The 22,273-nt window shown below is 44.4% G+C and overlaps 1 protein-coding gene across 1 annotated transcript in view; it reads right to left on the bottom strand.

Moving 5' to 3' along the window:
* Positions 1 to 22,273, bottom strand: part of LOC126095392 (myogenesis-regulating glycosidase-like) — a 33,022-nt gene that overhangs the window by 5,128 nt on the left and 5,621 nt on the right. Inside the window, exons 2-4 of the mRNA XM_049910195.1 lie at positions 14,975 to 15,960; positions 8,568 to 8,996; positions 2,041 to 2,197 (exon numbers count right to left, since the gene is read on the bottom strand). Of these exons, the coding sequence (XP_049766152.1) occupies positions 2,041 to 2,197; positions 8,568 to 8,996; positions 14,975 to 15,960 (1,572 nt within the window). The remainder of the gene's footprint in view (positions 1 to 2,040; positions 2,198 to 8,567; positions 8,997 to 14,974; positions 15,961 to 22,273) is intronic.

The following is a 22,273-nucleotide window of genomic DNA, read 5'->3' on the forward strand; positions in this document are numbered from 1 at the left end:
GTTTCCCCTTCCTGGGACAATGAATTCACGGTGTTCTTATTTCAATTTCCAGGAGTGTATGAAAGCATGTATTTTCAACAAACTAATACCTCATCCAGCAACAGAACAGGAACTTCCTAAAATGTAAGTAATAAAAAATTGTAGAACTCCTATAATAGACTCATAAGATGATGCTTGAAACATAAATATATATTTAAGATGAAGCAATTATGGCATATTGTGACGTTTTTCATTTACATTTTTAATTTTTATTTATGTTTTATTTAGCCTGACTAGATTAGGGCTTTAAGAATATCTGTTTAATCAGTCTAGGAACACAAAAACCGTCTGAATTTGAATGCTGCTCTATCATTCGATTATATACGTCTTATAAACTATTAGGAGAATAGTTACGTCCACTGACACCAATAATAACAGAAAATAATGATGGTAATTGGCATTATTATTATTATTAAGAGTATTAAGAATATCAATAATAATGATTAATTCAACTTGTATGAAGCTGTGTTTAATATCACTGCAAACTGGTATGATAATGAAATGGGAGGAGACAAAACGATCGTGATGATAGTTGCTAAGAAATAACAAAAGCTGAATAGTGAGCTTTTTGAGAAAAGGATGGAAAAATGTGGAAGGAGAGCGGGTATTGTCAAGAGTTAGCTGCAGAAAAATATGTAAAAGAGATAGCTGTTGTGACGAAGGTAGACCATTAACTGACAGGTGAAGTTAATCGCTATACTTTGTGGAAAATCATTCTGTAGTCGTGTTTATTATACAGAAAATTATTCTGAGAAAATTACTGTATTATGTAGTGAAATAGAGACGATTTTACTTTGTTGAGAATGAAAATATCTGCAGTGCTGTTGAAACAAGAGCGTTAGACCTGTAAATAAAGAAGAGGAGAACCATGATTGAGAAGACGATAGAGTAAATACCGGTTATTAAAGTGACTACATTTATCCCTTCCTAGGCAGTAGCGATATTCTTGAAAAGACGAATGTCACAAATGTATTGCACACAATAATTCAACACTACGTGGAGCCATCTTGTGCTGGAAGAAAGAAGTCTTTAATAAACGTAAACGTGGTCTGTAGTAGGCTGTAATGTGATTTATATATAATTGTGCGATTAGCTAATTTCTACAATATGTCATTGTCAAAGACTGCACAAATTTGTGGAGTGCTTGACAATGTCAAGTAGTCAAAATCAGGTAACTGCATGATGAAACAAAAATCCCATTACAGCCTACTACACACCTTGGTTACATTTATTAAACATCTGGAGGCTGTGGATCCCCACAAATACAAAATTTTAAGAAAGAGGTCTTGTGTGACATTTGATCGATGGTCTAACAAACGCCGTGACGTACAAACACTGACAAACTGCAGATGAGTTCAAAGGCACGCATGTGGTTGGGAATTTATTCTTACTCCGCTCTAATAGGTAAGTTGAACTAGTGGATTTACAAAGTAAATTATATTTTCGATTCATCTTCAACTACAACGTCCTCAGTGAGACCACACATTTTTATACCTTCAGACCGTTAAGAATAATCACTGTATTAGTGTCAGAAAACGAAGTTTTCTTTGCAGAATGATAGTGATGATGTGGGACGCTCAACTGCGCGGTCATCAGCGCCCATACAAAGTCACAATTTTTACCTAGTGCAATTTTTACACAATCCAATCTAGCCACTAACACGAATAATGGTGAAATGATGAGTACAATACAAAAACCCAGTCCCCGGGCAGAGAAAATCCCCAACGCGGCCGGGAGTCGAACCCATTACCCGTGGTCCAGAAGTAACAACGCGAACCACTAGTCAACGAACTGCAGACACTTTGCAGAGTGCATGTACACAGGTTGCAAGTGAAACAAAATAACGTGTTTCAGCGGAAGTGTTAATTTACAAGGGACAATAAAATTGTCGATGATAGTAAACTGAAAGAGAAAGCAGAAGAAAGAACATTGTAGTGGAGACCGAGATTGAAAGAGGCTATGTTCACGTAAAAAGGTGTAAAGGGAAGTATTTATCGATACCTGAGTCGACGGTCTGCGCCGTGTCGTCGTTGGGGGAGATCCACCAGATGGGCAAGTTGACCGGCGTGCCGTCCTCCACCGCCTTCTGCATCAGCTCCAGGATGCGAGGCGCATACTGCGCGCGCAGCGACAACAGGTCGCGGCTGATCTCCAGCGTCTGCAATCAAAGAACTCGTAAGTTACCAGCCCTGCTAAAGGCTGCTCAGTGGTAGAATCGGTTCTATTACTTCTCTATGTGGAAAACAATCTGGATGCCATGGAACTACCACTCTAAACTGTGGTTTCCACAACTAAAATTGGGCAACGTTTCCTTGATTACTGTGTCACAGCTAATTTCGATTCACAGCGATAGCGCACAGGAAACAGCGACGAAGACCAATGGCAAGTTTTTCTTCCCAGTTACAATCCCTAAATGGTCCACCACCCAGAAAGAGCTGAAGCAATGAGTCCAAGGCATGGTTGAGTTTGTGGTCACGGAGCAGATTACTTTGAATAGCCTAAGGTAGCCTCGTGCTGGAGCTAACCATAGTCGAATGAGACCTATGGTTTGAGAGTCATATCCAGAACACCGTATGTCAACAGTCCCATTTTTATTTTATTGTCTTATATGTATTAGAAAATAATGTCTAGCTGACATAATCTGCAGCACACAATGTTAGCATCACATCACCAACGCCGTCAAGAAATACCATCTCCTCATTCCCAGCTGGTAGACAGAGAAACGCGCATTGTGAACTGTCCCAATAGGACAAAGATGTACCCGAAATGTTAGCCAACGATACTTACATGTCATACCGTTGACACGAGGTTAACATCAACCTACCCAGGTCTTGGGAAACTTAAGTCTACGCGAAACCCACCCACGGAAGTGACCGTAAATTAAGGTTGAGTTATCTCCTGTGACCTGTTCAGCTACTTTGTGAGCTTCTTCATCAAAATACCGCTAATACTTTATTGCGCACAAAGGTTCATTAATTAATGATGTTTGCTAGATGGTCATCAGCAGGTACTGCCGAATGTTTGCTGAGAGATTACCAGAAATACGTAGTGTTCGTTAGATACGTTGGCTGATGCTTTCGTGCTGAGAACCATCACTCTGGCAAGCAATATTACACATCTTTGATTTTCATGTTTTACACCTCTACTCTTCGTGGGAAGTGCATCACATACAATGTAAGGCGATGTTGAGTTTTAAACTTCACCCATGCTACTCAGGAATATCTGATAGCATTTGAAACAACCAATGAATAGAGATAGCACATCCAGCGAGATCGGTCAACTCAGATTGCCGTAGATGTTTTTTCATGACAGTGAAATAGATAATGATTTATGTATCTCTTCGTGAAATATTTTCAATTTTGGTAATATTCTCTCAAGAACAAAAATTAACGCTAGATATATTGTTAGTCATACATTTTTAATAACGTTTATCTGTTGTTCTCTTACGTTGTAAAAATCGTTATTATATTTCCGTTACCATGTTTCAAATAATCATGCTCATTAACCGTTATATTGCACTCGAATACCCCACAAATATGGATAGCGCTAGCTAGTGAAAAAGATACCCACAACGACACTCCTTCTGGAACCTATCCCTCACTGTGTGCTCAGTGTCTCTTTTCACCATTTCCCTTATTGTTTTAACTTTTATTCATGGAATAATTAGTTTTGGAGATATAATCCTGGCTTCCTCATTTTGTAGTAAGGTCTCTCAAATTAGAACACTATTTTCTGTAACATGGGACAACTGCTTCTCCTTTCTTGTTGTAAACTCTTTTTTGAAGCAGCCTTTTCATGCCAGACAAAAATGTACTTCCTTAAGATACCCGTGAATTAATTCATTCTGTACTGCTGGTCCAGCTTTCAACGGAAGTGATTTTTAATGATGACAGGATTTTTCTTGTACGCATGCAATAAACTTCGATTGACATATTTACTTTACACTTACTGATACAACTTTCGTCATGATATGATTTTGTAATGTCTCCTTCAACTAACTAATATTCAAAACACACAAGACAACTCCATATATGAAGCGTTTCAATAACGAACTGACAATTGATAAACCGTTACCATCAGTATTCCTGTTACCATATGATGGTCAAGTAAGAACAGTATCCCAACTTCGTTTTGGTTTCTTGATTGTTGACTTTTCTTTCAATCATTTTAATTTTATAATGTTTTGGATAAAATGTGTTTAATAATGTGCGTTTGTTTACATTGCTCTTAATTTCAGCTACCTGAAAATGTTTCAGAACGAAGATTACCTACGAATAGTCATAACAGTTTCATAATTTGTCATTCTATCATCGCTTGTTTCCTCAGTTAACGCAACTAACTGCTTACAGTCCCCGTCTCATTATGGTGGGGCCTATGCCGACTTTTTAAATGCGTGCCTTCCAGTAGCTGCGACTGTCGTAGAGGTGTAGTTGGAACAGTCTCTAGAATCAGTTATGTCACTGTAGAACATCGCCATGTCCCTGAGGGGATCACATCAAAGAAACTCCGCAATACAGTTCATACCTGTGTCCACAGTTCTACTCCGAATGTGTGGAGGTCACCTCTACCCATGTTTCTCCGATTTTCGATCAGGCAAGAGCCTCCACCTGACACTCAATGTACGATACTCCACACTCAGATTCATTGTAAATGCACTGGACCTTCTTTAGTGTCTGAGAGAGTGTCAGTAGTCCACACTGTGTGATATTCTGGAACACTAGTTCAGCTAACCTACACAGCCTATTCACAAAAGTGAGGCGCCCAGAAGTCGTGGTCGGATGTCAGCGCAGTTCTACAGGTGCTCACCACCGGCTGTTATGTAAATGGTCAGAATTTCAGTATCTGCGCTTAGCCGCCAGAGTCCGTTAGTGTTGTTCGTGTTTCGTTGGTTACTAGGTTTGGCAGAGTATATAAGTGGCATAAACAGCGTCAGACGTTTAGTAATCACTACGAATTACACGGAGATGCAGCGCACTAGTGTCAGACAGTGTTACCAACGTCTGATAAATTCTGGAAGGAGTGACATTATGGGTCTCCATTTGGCCAGCTGGCTCCTCCAAACACAGCAGAAACATCACAGGTGAACAGCATTCGTAGTCCACAAAAAACATTCAGACCACCCATCAGTTGCTATTTATTAAATTGTCCAGCCAAGTCAGTGTCTATTCCTCTCAATGACTTATACACAGGAGCACTGTGCCGCCAACGGTGACGGTACCTACGTCGCAAAGGAATTGCAGAGGCTCGTTAACACACGTGCCTTTGCGACGTGGCTACCGTCGCCGTTGGCGGCGCAGTGTTCCTGTGTATAAGTCATTGAGAGGAATAGACACTGACTTGGCTCGACAATTTAATAAGCAGCAGCTAATGGGTGGTCCGCATGTTTCTCGTGGACTACGAAAGCAGTTTACCTGTGACGTTTCTGTTGTGTTTGGAGGCAGTACATGGCTGACCTTGGCTGTAGTGTGGGGGGACCATGCAGATTATGGTGGCGTTGAAGCATTCCCTGATGAAAACATCTTGGCTTGGAAGACATGGTGTATAGCTGAGAGTACACGACTGCTTATTAAGGTTCCTTATGGGACTTTGGATCGAGACAAGCAGTTCACTTTGTCTACTAGAAGAAAGAAGAAGCTGAATGCAGACGAGTAGCTGTTCATATAGGCCAAATTAACCACACGCTAAAAGAGTAGATAAACGAATTTTTAAAAAAGCATGGGAGGTATAAGGAAAGGAGATACGGAATTTGTGGGGTATTCGAATGTGGCTGTAGCCCGAAGAAGGACAGAATGCGAACGTGAGGGCAACAACGGTCGTCGTGAAGGTACCAGTCAAACACGTCTATTCCACCTCAAGGGACGATCATCTTATTGTTCACTAAGCATAACGTAACCCCTGGACATTTGCGTCTGCCATCGGAGGGCCAATTATTAGCTGCCTGTGATATTCTGTGTCACTGCGCACGGTTAGTTACAGACTAGCAGCACACTGAACTACGGAACTACCATCATGTGCGCGGACTGTCACTAACAGCACTGCACAGACAGATGCGTTTGGAGTGGTGCAGCGACTGGGAAGACTGGAATGCTGATGAATAGCGCCGCGTTGTGTTCAGCCATGGATGACGGTTCTGCAGTACCTTAGATGACCATTGCCCGCCGGTATGGGCCAGTGTGGTCCCATGCTTCGAGTGTTTTGGAAAGACACAACGGTGTTACTCCTGGCGTGATGCTGTAGAGGCCATCGGATGTAACTTCGACTGACGGTTTGTAGTGACTGTGGGAACTCTAATTGCACAGTGCTACGTCATGGACATCCTTCATACTCCAGTGGTATTTCCCATATGACAGTTATATGGGGTCATTTTTTGACGGTACAACACTCGTCCACACATGGAACATATCTGTATGTATCTGGCCATTAAAATTGCTACACCACGAAGATGACGTGCTACAGCCGCGAAATTTAACCGACAGGAAGAAGATGCTATGATATGCAAATGAGTAGATTTTCAGAGCATTCACACAAGGTTGGCGCCGGTGGCGACACCTACAACGTGCTGACATGAGGAAAGTTTCCAACCGATTTCTCATACACAAACAGAAGTTGACCAGCGTTGCCTCGTGAAACGTTGTTGTGATGACTCGTGTAAGGAGGAGAAATGCGTACCATCACGTTTCCGACTTTGAGAAAGGTCGGATTGTAGCCTATCGCAATTGCTGTTTATCCTATCGCGACATTGCTGCTGGCGTTGGTCGAGGTCGAATGACTGTTAGCAGAGTATGGAATCGGTGGGTTCAGGAGGGTAATACGGAACGCCGTGCTGGATCCCAACGGCCTCGTATCACTAGCAGTCGAGATGACAGGCATCTTATCTGTATGGCTGAAACGGATCGTGCAGCCACGTTTCGATCCCGGAGTCAACAGATGGGGCCTTTTGCAAGACAACAACCATCTGCAAGAACAGTTCGACGACGTTTACAGCAGCATGGACTATCAGCTAGGACAACATGGCCGCGTTTACCCTTGACGCTGCATCACAGACAGGAGCGCCTGCGATGGTGTACTCAACGACGAACCTGGGTGCACGAATGGCAAAACGTCATTTTTTCGGATGAATCCAGGTTCTGTTTACAGCATCATGATGGTCGCATCCGTGTTTGTCGACATCGATGTGAACGCACATTGGAAGCGTGTATTCGTCATCGCCATAGTGGCGTATCACCCGGCGTGATGGTATGGGGTGCCATTGGTTACACGCCTCGGTCTCCTCTTGTTCGCATTGACGGCACTTTGAACAGTGGACGTTACATTTCAGAAGTGTTACGACCCGTGGCTCTACTCTTCATTCGAGGCCCGCAAAACCCTACATTTTAGCAGGATAATGCACGACCGCATGTTGCAGGTCCTGTACGGGCCTTTCTGGATACAGAAAATGTTCGACTGCTGACCTGGCCAGCACATACTCCAGATATCTCATCAATTGAAAACGTCTGGTCAATGGTGGCCGAGTTACTGGTCTTTTACAGTACACCAGTCACTACTCTTGATGAACTGTGGTATCGCGTTGAAGCTGCATGGGCAGCTGTAGCTGTACACGCCATCCAAGCTCTGTTTGACTCAATGCCCAGGCGTATCAAGGCCGTTATTATGGTAAGAGGTGGTTGTTCTGGGTACTGATTTCACAGGATCTATGCACCCAAATTGCGTGAAAATGTAATCACATGTCAGTTCTAGTATAATATATTTGTCCAATGAATACCTGTTTAACGTCTGCATTTCTTCTTGGTGTAGCAATTTTAATGGCCAGTAGTGTACGTGCGTGAAGTTGAGCTACTCCTGTGATCAACAAGTTGGCTAAATCTCTCTACGATACATGATGAATGAGACTAGTTCAGGCGTCAATACCGTCCCAGTGCCAGTACCCAGGTTAAAAAGGATCATTTACAAGAGTTGTAGGTCGGCTTGTCTGAGAAGAGGATACAACAGCACTGTGATAGTCTTCCTGTCTGAATAAGGCCATGCATCCAGGCCAGAGGTAGAGCAATTTCATACTGATATGTGGGCTCACATTGCCAAAATCTGTGTAAAGGTGATTCGATTAACAATCGCTTGCAATAACATATCATACGTTTCCTCCTCCCGTTTTGAGTGCTTCAGTTTGTCAGGCAGCGCATGGCTGATGCTTAGTAGTAAGACAAGTCTTGTTTCACAAGGTGTGCTCTAACTGCGTGTGTGCTTCATCCTGCTATGCTGAACACCTGGGTGAAATAGGTTACAAATGGTTCAAATGGCTCTGAGCACTATGGGACTTAACATCTGTGGTCATCAGTCCCCTAGAACTTAGAACTACTGAAACCTAACTAACCTAAGGACATCACACACATCCATGCCCGAGGCAGGATTCGAACCTGCGACCGTAGCAGTCGCGCGGTTCCGTACTGAGCGCCTTAACCGCAAGACCACCGCGGCCGGCAAAATAGGTTAGAAGAACAGATCAATAAGTGTGGCGTCAGGAATGAACGCACCTCATTGTCGAAATCCCACGGCGTGTAGGAGAACTTGACGGCCGGCATGAAGATCGTGGCCTGCAGCCAGCGAATGTACATCTCTTTGGTCGGAAGAGCGTACGTCGCACCGCCCACCATCTCCGGCATCACGAAGGGGTGGCCCACGATGCTGAGCTCCAGCAGCTTCGGCAGCAGCGTCCCCACACCGCCGGCCGTGCCCCACTTGCTGTCCACGACGTCCATCAGGAAGAAGTTGGGCAGGCGCTGGCTCTCCACTCCGGTCTGTATCTCGACCAGGGGACCGAACTGGGAGGCGGCTCTCGCGAACTCGTCGCTGTAGCGCACCGGGTTCCGTTCCACGGGTTGTATGTTGGGCAGCTGAGGCAAGTAATTCGTCTGACCAGCGTCGAATTCGAACGAATCGATTCCTGTCTCATTGCGGAGCGCCTGAAAACAATTCGGAATTAAACAGTTACTGTAAATGAAAGACATGGTGAAACGAAACAGCTGTAGAACAAGTTCACCATCACAATGAATGACGAAATACGTAAGATCAGATAAGAGTGGTCAAGTGTGACAGGCAAGTGTCATTAAAGGAAATATTCGACATCGTTACATTAGATCCTACATTAAATTATTGATCAATTCGTTTTGAGTTACTACGTAATTCCAACTAAAATTATTTAATACGTAACATACCGTTGTGCAACATATACTGAATAATATGCTATGTATTTAAATTCCTGCAGGGGTATGCAGCACTATTCAAGAAAGTTCCGTAAACGTCAGTGAGAAAGTTATCGCAAAACAAGCATTCAAGCATTCGAAAACAGATGACCAGGAGCGATTTGCAATAAAGAATCGTAGGAGTTGATTGATTATACCCAATTGTGTTCATATTATCGCTGTAAAACTGTTGACAACTGAAATTATGAAGTGTGGACTGGGTACTTAGAATTTAACGTTTAGGACTGTATCATATATATTATTTTCTATGTCAGCTTCCATCAACCTACAATTGTTGAAGGAATTAATACAAGCTCAGTTCAAGCGCATATACGTATAACTAGACAAATTGATGTTTACTTTTGCTACTACTGAATTCAGTTTATGTTTCAAATGAGAACTAAATTTTATAATTTATATATCAGCTGTCCTTCGCTGTACTGTAACTGGTGTGTCTCATTTCCATATTTCCAATCTTACACCTCCTTGATGTGAGATTCTGTGTATAGCTAGAAAACTTGTCGAGCTGGAACTGATGCTCACTTCACGTCAGAGTGTCGCACAAAAATTATAACTGAGGTGCAGGCACGAAGACACATACAAATAGACCAAAGCAAACGCAGGGATACGAAACAAGGTGAGGATTTAATTCCTATAGACAATGATGACCCCAGTGACTGGGCGCTTGTTCCGATTGGAGAAAAGACGATCGTTTTCTCGCAGAAACTCTATTTTCTTTTTGAACTGACATTCGAAAACTTATACGTACCCGATTCATCTGTATGTAATACCTGTGCATCATGCAGGTCATTGGTAACAAATCGAATCCAGTTCGGACAGGAAGACAAGCCGCTTGTTCACTTGACACCAGTTTCTCGTCGTAATTTGTGAACCTTTCACCGTCAGTTGGTTTCGTTAATTACAGGTCGACAATGTACCGTGAATCATCATTACGACAACGAAATTTGTGGAGAACTTGCAAGCGAAGTCATGAAGGTACCCAGATATCGAGTCCGGACTATAATGTCATCCAATAGAGAGGTCTGCTCCATTGATTCTTCCGAACTGCTGTGGTTAAGGGAATTACGTCAAGTGATTTCTAGGCTGCAATATATTTAGGAAAAACTATGAGATTCACAAACATAACAGAAAGAAATATTCCCATTGTTCTCCTGTATAGCACTGTGAGCAATAACTCTCATCAAATAGAATGTTCTTGAGGCCATGGAAGTTTTTGGGTCATCACAAGTTCCTTCGGAAAGTGAAAAAGGCACATGAACATAAAACAATAACACTCCTGAATTCTACCAGCGGGCTGTGTTCCTGATTATTGAGCCGACTTGCAGCCAAGGTGTAGTTGGCAATTTGCCAGTATTTAGGAACCAACAGCTCTTGCGTAGCGAGATCTTAACACTCATGCCTCACAGTATTAATAGGGATGACATAAACCATCAGAAGCCAAAGAAGCGGCTGCTTCTATAGCATGAAAAATAATCACAATTCTTTAGTAAACAATAGAATCGTCAGAGACAATAAAATGCTGAAATCGAAATAACAGGTCATGTTTCACATTGGAAAGAAGTTAACCTGATCCTCGATAACAATAGTTACTTGACAGATAGTGTGGGGGTCAAAAGGGCAGCTTTGACTAAGAATGTCCCAAGATGAAATTTTATATTTGCTGAGTAGATGAACGCATCAATTGAGAGACACACGCCACCTGGGTGAACCATGCCGTATGTAGGGTTCACAAATGACACAGAATTACACGTTCATCCCTGTGAATATAATTCGTCTTAAAATGTATATTGACTCCCGTTGTGATGCTACCGCAGACTCGCCAGGTCGATTACACGAGCTCCCGCGCGCAACAAACGAAAAAGGCATAGGACCATGCTGGTTAAAATAATGTTCATTCTCCTACGGAATATGGATCCCTTCTTTGTAGATAACATGTTCGCTTACTTTCAATTTTGATGTTAAAATTATTTCAATACCGACATAAATTTATACAAAGAAAAATCGGAGAGAACGGAATTAATGATACCGAGATTCCTTGCGTACCAAGAGCGGTATCCTGCAATCTGGTCTCTGATACTGTCATTGAGAAAGAAGTAACTATTTTCATCAGAATACGCAAAAAATCTGAATGGCTATTAGTTACTACTTTCATCGGAATACGTTAAAAATCAGAATGGCTGTTTCTTCTTCAACGACACGAAAAATGCCCGCCGTTGCATCAGGCCAACTTCATCTTCGTACAGCAGTGGCAGTATTTCCATGGTGGGCACGAGAAGATACCTACGAGTATGACATTCGACTTCTGCTACTTGCCTCCTTGAGTCTCGTTGCAGTTCTGTTCATCAGTTATTTGGACAGGGGTGAGTGATAACGATCATGATGGAGTGCAACAAGCTTAAGTTGCGAGAGCTAATAGTGCTGGGGCTGCAAACTATCATAGGAGTCGCCATGTGGTGAGAACATATCGCAGCCACGCCCTAATCCCCTTCTTCGTCGTTCTCCCGTGATGTCAGTGCTGCCTGTGATCTCCCTTATTTGGGTCGCAGTCATTCCCCTACAGTGTCGCGGGTGAGGAAGTACACTACTGGCCATTAAAATTGCTACACCACGAAGACGACGTGCTACAGACGCGAAATTTAACCGAGAGGAAAAAGATGCTGTGATATGCAAATGATTAGCTTTTCAGAGCATCCACAAAAGCTTCGCGCCGGTAGCGACACCTACAACCTGCTGACATGAGGAAAGTTTCCAACCGATTTCTCATACACAAACTGGGGTTGACCGGAGTGGCCTGGTGAAACGTTGTTGTGATGTCTCGTGTAAGGAGGAGAAATGCGTACCATCGCGTTTACGACTTTGATAAAGGTCGGATTGCAGCCTATCGCGATTGCGGTTTATCGTATCGCGACATTGCTGCTCGCATTGGTGGGGATCCAATGACTGTTAGCAGAATATGGAATCGGTGGGCTCAGGAGGGTAATACGGATCGCAGTGCTGATGCCAATGGCCTCGTATCAATAGCAGTCGAGATGACAGGCACCATATCCTCATGGCTGTAAGGGATCGTGCAGCCTCGTCTCGATCGCTGAGTCAACAGATGGGGACGTTTGCAAGACAACAACCATTTGCACGAACAGTTCGATGACGTTTGCAGCAGCATGGACTATCAGCTGGGAGACCGTGGCTGCGGTTACCCTTTACGCTGCATCACAGACAGGACCGCCTGCGATGGTGTACTCAACGACGAACCTGGGTGCACGAATGGCAAAACGTCATTTTTTCGGATGAATCCAGGTTCTATTTACAGCATCATGATAGTTGCATCCGTGTTTGGCGACATCGCGGTGAACACACATTGGAAGCATGTATTTATCTCCATACTGGCGTATCACCCGGCGTGATGGTATCGGGTGCCATTGGTTACATGTCTCGGTCACCTCTTGTTCGCATTGACGGACGTTACATTTCAGATGGCTTACGAACCGTGGCTCAACCCTTCATACGATCCCTGCGAAACCCTACATTTCAGCGGATAATGCACGACCGCATATTGCAGGTCCTGTACGGGCCTTTCTGGATACAGAAAAAGTTCGACTGCTGCCCTAGATAGCACATTCTCCAGATCTCTCTCCAACTGAAGACGTTTGGTCAATGGTGGCCGAGCAACTGGTTCGTCACAATAAACCTCCGTCACTACTCTTGATGAATTGTGGTATCGTGTTGAAGCTGCATGGGCAGCTGTACCTGTACACGCGATCAAAGCTCTGTTTGACTCAATGCCCAGGCGTATCAAGGCCGTTATTACGGCCGGAGGTTTTTGTTCTGGGTACTGATTTCTCAGGATCTATGCACCCAAATTGCGTGAAAATGTAATCACATGTCAGTTCTAGTATAATATATTTGTCCAATGAATACCCGTTTATCATCAGCATTTCTTGTTGTTGTAGCAATTTTAATGGCCAGTAGTGTAGAATTTAGCCCCTAGTGACACTGCACGTTGCCCACCAGTCTCACTAGCTCATGTTTAGTAGCTTTTTCAAATTCCTGTGTACCTTTAAGTGTTTATCAGGGTATTGCAAGTCAATTTCTGAAGTTGCCAAGGTTTTTCTCGGAGATGTGTTAAGTCCTGATTTTCATGGGTACGTGCGAGAGAACAGAAATAATTTTCATCCAGTGATTAAGACACAAAAGAGTTACAGACACCGCCTGCGAGCGCACATTGCTCGAAATCAATGGAGAAAGTTGAATGTTAGAGTCGGACGGGAATTCGAACCTGGGTCTCCTCCCTACTTAGCAGATGCTCTGACCACTCTGCCATCCGGACTCAGTGGTCATTGTAACTGCATGGACTGCCCTAGAACGCGTCCTGTCGGACTGAAATTCTGAACTTCATCCACGCGCTACTTATGTAGTACCAGCGCAGTAGCCATGACCGAATGGCTCAGAGGCTATTTGATCCAATAAAGTTCTCATAATAAAAAGATATAATAAAAAAAGCGGTCAGAGCACCTGTCTAGCAAGCAGGAGGCCCAGGTTCGAATTCCGGTCCCCACAAATTTTCGACTTTCCCCGTTGATTTCAAGCAATGCATGCCCGCAGCCAGTGTTTGTAATTTCTCTGTGTCCTAATTGTTAATACATGAACTTTTAAAGTATAATTTTTTCATTATGTGTTTTAACCTCTGTCCAGTCCCCCAGCCTCACAAATATTCAGTTTGCAACCGCCTGTAAGCGGAGGCGAATACCACAGTCTGAGCGATTAAGAGTAAGTTTAAGTGTTTGTAGTACTCCTCCACTTAAACGGGAGGAGTACTACACCAGCAAATCGTAACCGGGATTCACTGGATGTGATTATCACTCCGCCTACATTGCAACATGATGTCTTTACCACGCACACTACGTTGGCAAAACTCCAAAGATGTTTCAGGAAGAACTGAAATCCCACGACTATATATCGTAATTATCCTTGCCTGAATTCTAGACAGCGTGATTTGAATTATATAATCGACTGTTACAAGATTATCTGCTGCGATATAAATAAATGAGTTAGTACTAACAGTGATAAATTGGAAGGATACATAAGTATAACTGATTAACACCTTAACACCTTTCACTTCACACAAGAAATTGCACAAATCATGAAATTCTATACACTTAACGCAGATACGAGTACAAGATGATATTATTCAATATCGGTTGACTGATATTATATGCCATTAATTCGTGTACAATACAACACCCAGGAGGCACAGTAAAAATTATAGAAGAAGAACCTATAATAATACCATATCTGGAATATTTTTTGTATACGCTGTTATGCATCCTCAAAATGTGCGAAATGCGTACAATTGTAATATTAATCCTCCAGAGCTGATCTACAGTTCAAACTATACCATATGTATTCTGAAAGTACACTTTGGAGTACGGTTTATGGATTTGATCTGTGAAGCATTTCTTGCAGAAATATCTCCTATCTCGGATTTAAGATAATACCCATTTTTGATCGAACAGTGACACAATTAGCAGCATATGACAACGAAATTCTTCATCGTGGCTACGCACATTGGCTTCCAAGAGAACCGAAGACAGGAAAGCTTTCAAATGGTGTCAGAAGGAAAAGAGCTTTTGAAGTGGATCGAATAGAAACAAAAAGCAGATTTTTTTTACGACTATACTCACCCACAGTCGATCCGTCCACCAGGCGGCTGCTTCAGGGTTGGTGAAGTCGACAATGCCAGCGTTATTCTTCCACCACGTGTGAGTGCTTCCCTCGGTATTTGACACGAAGTATCCGGCAGCCAGCGCTTCGGAGTAATACGGCTCACACCCTTCGAGTATAAATGGATGCACCCATAGTGTTACACGGAATCCCAGTGCATGGAGATCGTCAGTAAGGGCTTTCACGTCTGGAAACTTGTTCGGATCAAACGTGAGACTGCCGTAACATACCTCCCAGTACTCGTCTATTTCGATCTGGCTGTAGTTGAATCCATTGGCGATAATCTCGTTAGCAAGGGCCCTCAGATTCTGATCGCTAACATCAGCGTGGTAACGATTTATTGTTGACCAGATGGGTTCCGTGGCCATGCGTTCATCTGGGGTGGCTGTCGGCTTCCCCAGGTAGGCCTGCACGGCGTACTCATGGGCCTGCCTCGGACCGTCCAGCAAGCACAAGTCATAGTCCATAAGGATGTCTTGTCGGTGTTCTGGATAGGGATCCGCATTCTGAGCAACGAAGCACAGTCTGTTCAGTGACTGTTCGGTATTCTGGTCGATGAAAAGGGGGACATCGCTTTGAACGTAGACGAATCTCCCGTCTGAGAAAAGCCAGTATCGCGCAGCAATACCGGCATGGAGGTCCTGGTCAGTAACATAGGGGTACTGGTCGTATACGGTGTTCTCAATAGGCCACACCTGTCTGGCCGTCTCGATCCCACCGTAGATGTGGCTGGACAGGTGGTGCTGACAACTCCTCAGTACCGAAGTAGAGGCGTTCACCCACTGCCGAACTGTGAAACATCGGGCCGCCGTATCTTTGGGCTGGATCACCACTTTGGAGTGGCCGAAGTCGTAGTGTTCCCCATTGCCAAGGCGCTCCTGGACTGGAGCACGCAACCGCTCGCCGCCTTCAGCTGCGATATAGCCCAATTCGACTTCACGGCCGCCTGTAACACAAAGGAAACCGGTTCAGCTTGCAGATAACTATGTCCTCATGTAAAAATGTTCAAATGTGTGTGAAATCTTATGGGACTTAACTGCTAAGGTCATCGGTCCCTAAGCTTACACACTACTTACCCTAAATTATCCTAAGGACAAACACACACACACCCATGCCTGAGGGAGGACTCCGGCGGGACCAGCCGCACAGTCCACGACTGCAGCGCCTAAGACCGCTCGCGTAATTCGGCGCGGCTGTCCTCATTTACAGCATTGTGGTGAAATTATGTTAGCCAGGAAAAATCGAAGAGGCACTTGTTTAGCGTTTTTCGATAAACACCGGCCACCGGTATTGTAATCCCTATGCGATCTCAGTTCCCCACGAACTCACAAGCGTGCAACATTTTACCGCAGTGTGCAGAAGTACACGCATTATTCGAATAAGGCTTTTAAACAGAATTGCCGACGATCACTTAATCGTATCGGCTTCACAAGGTTATAACTCTTATTTTATTGATAACGTTCTCCAGAAAAAGAAGAGACGAGAAATTATTCCCTTTCCGTATGCGGGCCATCATAAACTACTCACAACTGAAAAAATTTTTACGTTACCCACATTTGAACGATGTTACCGGAAGAGTTAAAATCCCACGGTTTGTGACCTGCATTTCATTATTAAAAAAAATAAAAATAAAAAAACAGAAATAAAATACTATGCAACGTAACTCAGCGTAAATTGGCGCGACTAGGATGTTCTGCAATCACTGTCGAAATTTTTATACAGTCAGAGCCGTGGCATGTTAAATAATTCAAAACTCATGCAATTTAGAGACTAAATTTTCCGAGAATATTTAAATGGAAAATCATCCATACAAAATGTGTGTGTGTGTGGATTCCTAAGGAACCAGCTGCTGAGGTCATCGGTCCCTAGACTTACCACTACTTAAACTAACATATACTGAGAACAACACACACACCCATGCCCGAGGGAGGACTCGAACTTCCGGCATGAGGGACCGCGCAATCCTTGGCATGGCGCCTCTAACCGGGCGGCTCATCCATACATTTTTTTACAATGTGACATCGTTCTTTCAGGTAACAAAGATACGGAGATGATACCACTGTGAGCTGCAGAAATGTATAAGCACACAACACACAATGCTAATTTAGTTTCTAATCAACACAATTTCCTTTCTACTTCTTTTTAAATATAGTATTATTTACTCATACGAAGGTTATACGTTTATTATGAATCATCGGCCGCCAAATGGAAACCACAGTGAATTCCTGATGAACCTTGCACAGATGTGTTGGACAGGGACTCCAGTATTCCCGTCAATCGCGTCACGACGCTCTTATCAAATCTGAGCCACAGTGAGCACCTAAAGAAGCCTAGATGTGTAGAAAGATATTTCGCCTGATTCCGTGCAGCCCACACAACGCAACTCTCATATATTTCCTTCTTCGTGACGATTCTCCACCGCACACTGCAGGGGCAATGAAGACACTGATGCAGCGTTTTAGATCTACATCTACATTTATACTCCGCAAGCCACCCAACGGTGTGAGGCGGAGGGCACTTTACGTGCCACTGTCATTACCTCCCTTTTCTGTTCCAGTCGCGTATGGTTCGCGGGAAGAACGACTGTCTGAAAGCCTCCGTGCTCGCTCGAATCTCTCTAATTTCACATTCGTGATCTCCTCGGGAGGTATAAGTAGGCGGAAGCAATATATTCTATACCTCATCCAGAAACACACCCTCTCGAAACCTGGCGAGCAAGCTACACCGCGATGCAGAGCGCCTCTCTTGCGAAGTCTGCCACTTGAGTTTGCTAAACATCTCCGTAACGCTATCACGGTTACCAAATAACCCTGTGACGAAACGCGCCGCTCTTCTTTGGATCTTCTCTATCTCTTCCGTCAATCCGATCTGGTACGGATCCCACACTGATGAGCAATACTCAAGTATAGGTCGAACGAATGTTTTGTAAGCCACCTCCTTTGTTGATGGACTACATTTTCTAAGGACTCTCCCAATGAACCTCAACCTGGTACCCGCCTTACCAACAATTAATTTTATATGATCATTCCACTTCAAATCGTTCCGCACGCATACTCCCAGATATTTTACAGAAGTAACTGCTACCAGTGTTTGTTCCGCTATCATGTAATCATACAATAAAGGATCCTTCTTTCTATGTATTCCAATACATTACATTTGTCTATGTTAAGGGTCAGTTGCCACTCCCTGCACCAAGTGCCTATCCGCTACAGATCTTCCTGCATTTCGCTACAATTTTCTAATGCTGCAACTTCTCTGTATACTACAGCATCATCCGCGAAAAGCCGCATGGAACTTCCGACACTATCTACTAGGTCATTTATATATATTGTGAAAAGTAATGGTCCCATAACACTCCCCTGTGGCACGCCAGAGGTTACTTTAACGCCTGTAGACGTCTCTCCATTGATAACAACATGCTGTGTTCTGTTTTCTAAAAATTCTTCAATCCAGCCACACAGCTGGTCTTATATTCCGAAGGCTCTTACTTTGTTCATCAGGCGACAGTGCGGAACTGTATCGAAGTCAAGGAAAATAGCATCTACCTGGGAGCCTGTATCTAATACTTTCTGGGTCTCATGAACAAATAAAGCGAGTTGGGTCTCACACGATCGCTGTTTCCGGAATCCATGTTGATTCCTACAGAGTAGGTTCTGGGTTTCCAAAAACGACATGATACTCGAGCAAAAAACATGTTCTAAAATTCTACAACAGATCGATGTCAGAGATACAGGTCTATAGTTTTGCGCATCTGCTCGACGACCCTTCTTGAAGACTGGGACTACCTGTGCTCTTTTCCAATCATTTGGAACCTTCCGCTCCTCTAGAGACTTGCGGTACACGGCTGTTAGAAGGGGGGCAAGTTCTTTCGCGTACTCTGTGTAGAATCGAATTGGTATCCCGTCAGGTCCAGTGGACTTTCCTCTGTTGAGTGATTCCAGTTGCTTTTCTATTCCTTGGACACTTACTTCGATTGATTGGCGACTCCATGGAGTGTCCTGTGCACCACGACCAGATAATGGGTATACTTGGAAGGAGAGACAGCATAGGTCGTATTTTTTTGTTTTATTAACCGCAAAATCGATTTTCGGTCACTTAGTGAACATCTTCAGTGCTGTAATATACACTCCTGGAAATGGAAAAAAGAACACATTGACACCGGTGTGTCAGACCCACCATACTTGCTCCGGACACTGCGAGAGGGCTGTACAAGCAATGATCACACGCACGGCACAGCGGACACACCAGGAACCGCGGTGTTGGCCGTCGAATGGCGCTAGCTGCGCAGCATTTGTGCACCGCCGCCGTCAGTGTCAGCCATTTTGACGTGGCATACGGAGCTCCATCGCAGTCTTTAACACTGGTAGCATGCCGCGACAGCGTGGACGTGAACCGTATGTGCAGTTGACGGACTTTGAGCGAGGGCGTATAGTGGGCATGCGGGAGGCCGGGTGGACGTACCGCCGAATTGCTCAACACGTGGGGCGTGAGGTCTCCACAGTACATCGATGTTGTCGCCAGTGGTCGGCGGAAGGTGCACGTGCCCGTCGACCTGGGACCGGACCGCAGCGACGCACGGATGCACGCCAAGACCATAGGATCCTACGCAGTGCCGTAGGGGACCGCACCGCCACTTCCCAGCAAATTAAGGACACTGTTGCTCCTGGGGTATCGGCGAGGACCATTCGCAACCGTCTCCATGAAGCTGGGCTACGGTCCCGCACACCGTTAGGCCGTCTTCCGCTCACGCCCCAACATCGTGCAGCCCGCCTCCAGTGGTGTCGCGACAGGCGTGAATGGAGGGACGAATGGAGACGTGTCGTCTTCAGCGATGAGAGTCGCTTCTGCCTTGGTGCCAATGATGGTCGTATGCGTGTTTGGCGCCGTGCAGGTGAGCGCCACAATCAGGACTGCATACGACCGAGGCACACAGGGCCAACACCCGGCATCATGGTGTGGGGAGCGATTTCCTGCACTGGCCGTACACCACTGGTGATCGTCGAGGGGACACTGAATAGTGCACGGTACATCCAAACCGTCATCGAACCCATCGTTCTACCATTCCTAGACCGGCAAGGGAACTTGCTGTTCCAACAGGACAATGCACGTCCGCATGTATCCCGTGCCACCCAACGTGCTCTAGAAGGTGTAAGTCAACTACCCTGGCCAGCAAGATCTCCGGATCTGTCCCCCATTGAGCATGTTTGGGACTGGATGAAGCGTCGTCTCACGCGGTCCGCACGTCCAGCACGAACGCTGGTCCAACTGAGGCGCCAGGTGGAAATGGCATGGTAAGCCGTTCCACAGGACTACATCCAGCATCTCTACGATCGTCTCCGTGGGAGAATAGCAGCCTGCATTGCTGCGAAAGGTGGATATACACTGTACTAGTGCCGACATTGTGCATGCTCTGTTGCCTGTGTCTATGTGCCTGTGGTTCTGTCAGTGTGATCATGTGATGTATCTGACCCCAGGAATGTGTCAATAAAGTTTCCCCTACCTGGGACAATGAATTCACGGTGTTCTTATTTCAATTTCCAGGAGTGTATAATTTAAAATGGTAGGCACTGGTGTCAACAAGCTTACAGCGATCACATGAACTCGAAAAAGCTGTAAGCTTGTTGACACCAGTGCCTACCAATTTAAATTATATATTACAGCACTGAAGATGGTCACTAAGTGGCCGAAAATCGATTTTGCGGTTAATAAAACTAAACAAAAAAAAAAACAAAAAAAATACGACCAATGCTGTCTCTCCTTCCAAGTGTACTTATTTCGATGTCAGCCATTTTTTCGTTTGTGCGAGGATTTAGAGAAGGAACTGCAGTGCGGTCTTCCTCTGTGAAACAGCTTTGGAAAAAGGTATTTAGTATTTCAGCTTTACGCGTGTCATCCTCTGTTTCAATGCCATCATCATCCCGGAGTGTCTGGATATGCTGTTTCGAGCCACTTACTGATTTAACGTAAGACCAGAACTTCCTAGGATTTTCTGTCAAGTCAGTACATAGAATTTCACTTTAGAATTCACTGAACGCTTCACGCATAGCCCTCCTTACGCTAACTTTGACATCGTTTAGCTTCTGTTTGTCTGAGAGGTTTTGGCTGCGTTTAAACTAGCAGTGAAGCTCTCTTTGTTTTCGCAGTAGTTTCCTAACTTTGTTGTTGAACCACGGTGGGTTTTTCCCGTCCCTCACAGTTTTACTCGGCACGTACCTGTCTAAAACGCATTTTACGATTGCCTTGAACTTTTTCCATAAGCACTCAACATTGACAGTGTCGGAACAGAAATTTTTGTTTTGATCTGTTAGGTAGTCTGAAATATGCCTTCTATTACTATTGCTAAACAGATAAACCTTCCTCCCTTTTTTTATATTCCTATTTATTTCCATATTCAGAGATGCTGCAACGGCCTTATGATCACTGATTCCCTGTTCTGCACTTACAGAGTTGAAAAGTTCGAGTCTGTTTGTTATCAGTAGGTACAAGATGTTATCTCCACGAGTCGGTTCTCTGTTTAATTGCTCGAGGTAATTTTCGGATAGTGCACTCAGTATAATGTCACTCGATGCTCTGTCCCTAGCACCCGTCATAAACATCTGAGTGTCCCAGTCTATATCTGGTAAATAGAAATCTCCACCTAAGACTATAACATGCTGAGAAAATTTATGTGAAATGTATTCCAAATTCTCTCTCAGTTGTTCTGCCACTAATGCTGCTGAGTCGGGAGGTCGGTAAAAGGAGCCAATTATTAACCTAGCTCGGTTGTTGAGTGTAACCTCCACCCATAATAATACACAGGAACTATCCACTTCTACTTCACTACAGGATAAACTACTACTAACAGCGACAAACACGCCACCACCGGTCGCATGCAATCTATCCTTTCTAAACACTGCCTGTGCCTTTGTAAAAATTTCGGCAGAATTTATCTCTGGCTTCAGCTAGCTTTCTGTACCTAAAACGATTTCAGCTTCGGTGCTTTCTATCAGCGCTTGAAGTTCCGGTACTTTACCAACGCAGGTTCGACAGTTTACAATAACAATACCGATTGCTGCTTGGTCCCCGCATGTCCTGACTTTGCCCGCACCCTTTGAGGCTGTTGCCCTTTCTGTACTTTCCCGAGGCCATCTAACCTAAAAAACCGCCCAGTCCACGCCACACAACCCCTGCTACCCGTGCAGCCGCTTGCTGCGTGTAGTGAACTCCTGACCTATCCAGCGGAACCCGAAGCCACACCACCCTACGGCGCAAGTCGAGGA

This window comes from Schistocerca cancellata, chromosome 8 (genome assembly GCF_023864275.1).
Source record: "Schistocerca cancellata isolate TAMUIC-IGC-003103 chromosome 8, iqSchCanc2.1, whole genome shotgun sequence".
NCBI classification, from domain to species: Eukaryota; Metazoa; Arthropoda; class Insecta; order Orthoptera; family Acrididae; genus Schistocerca; species Schistocerca cancellata.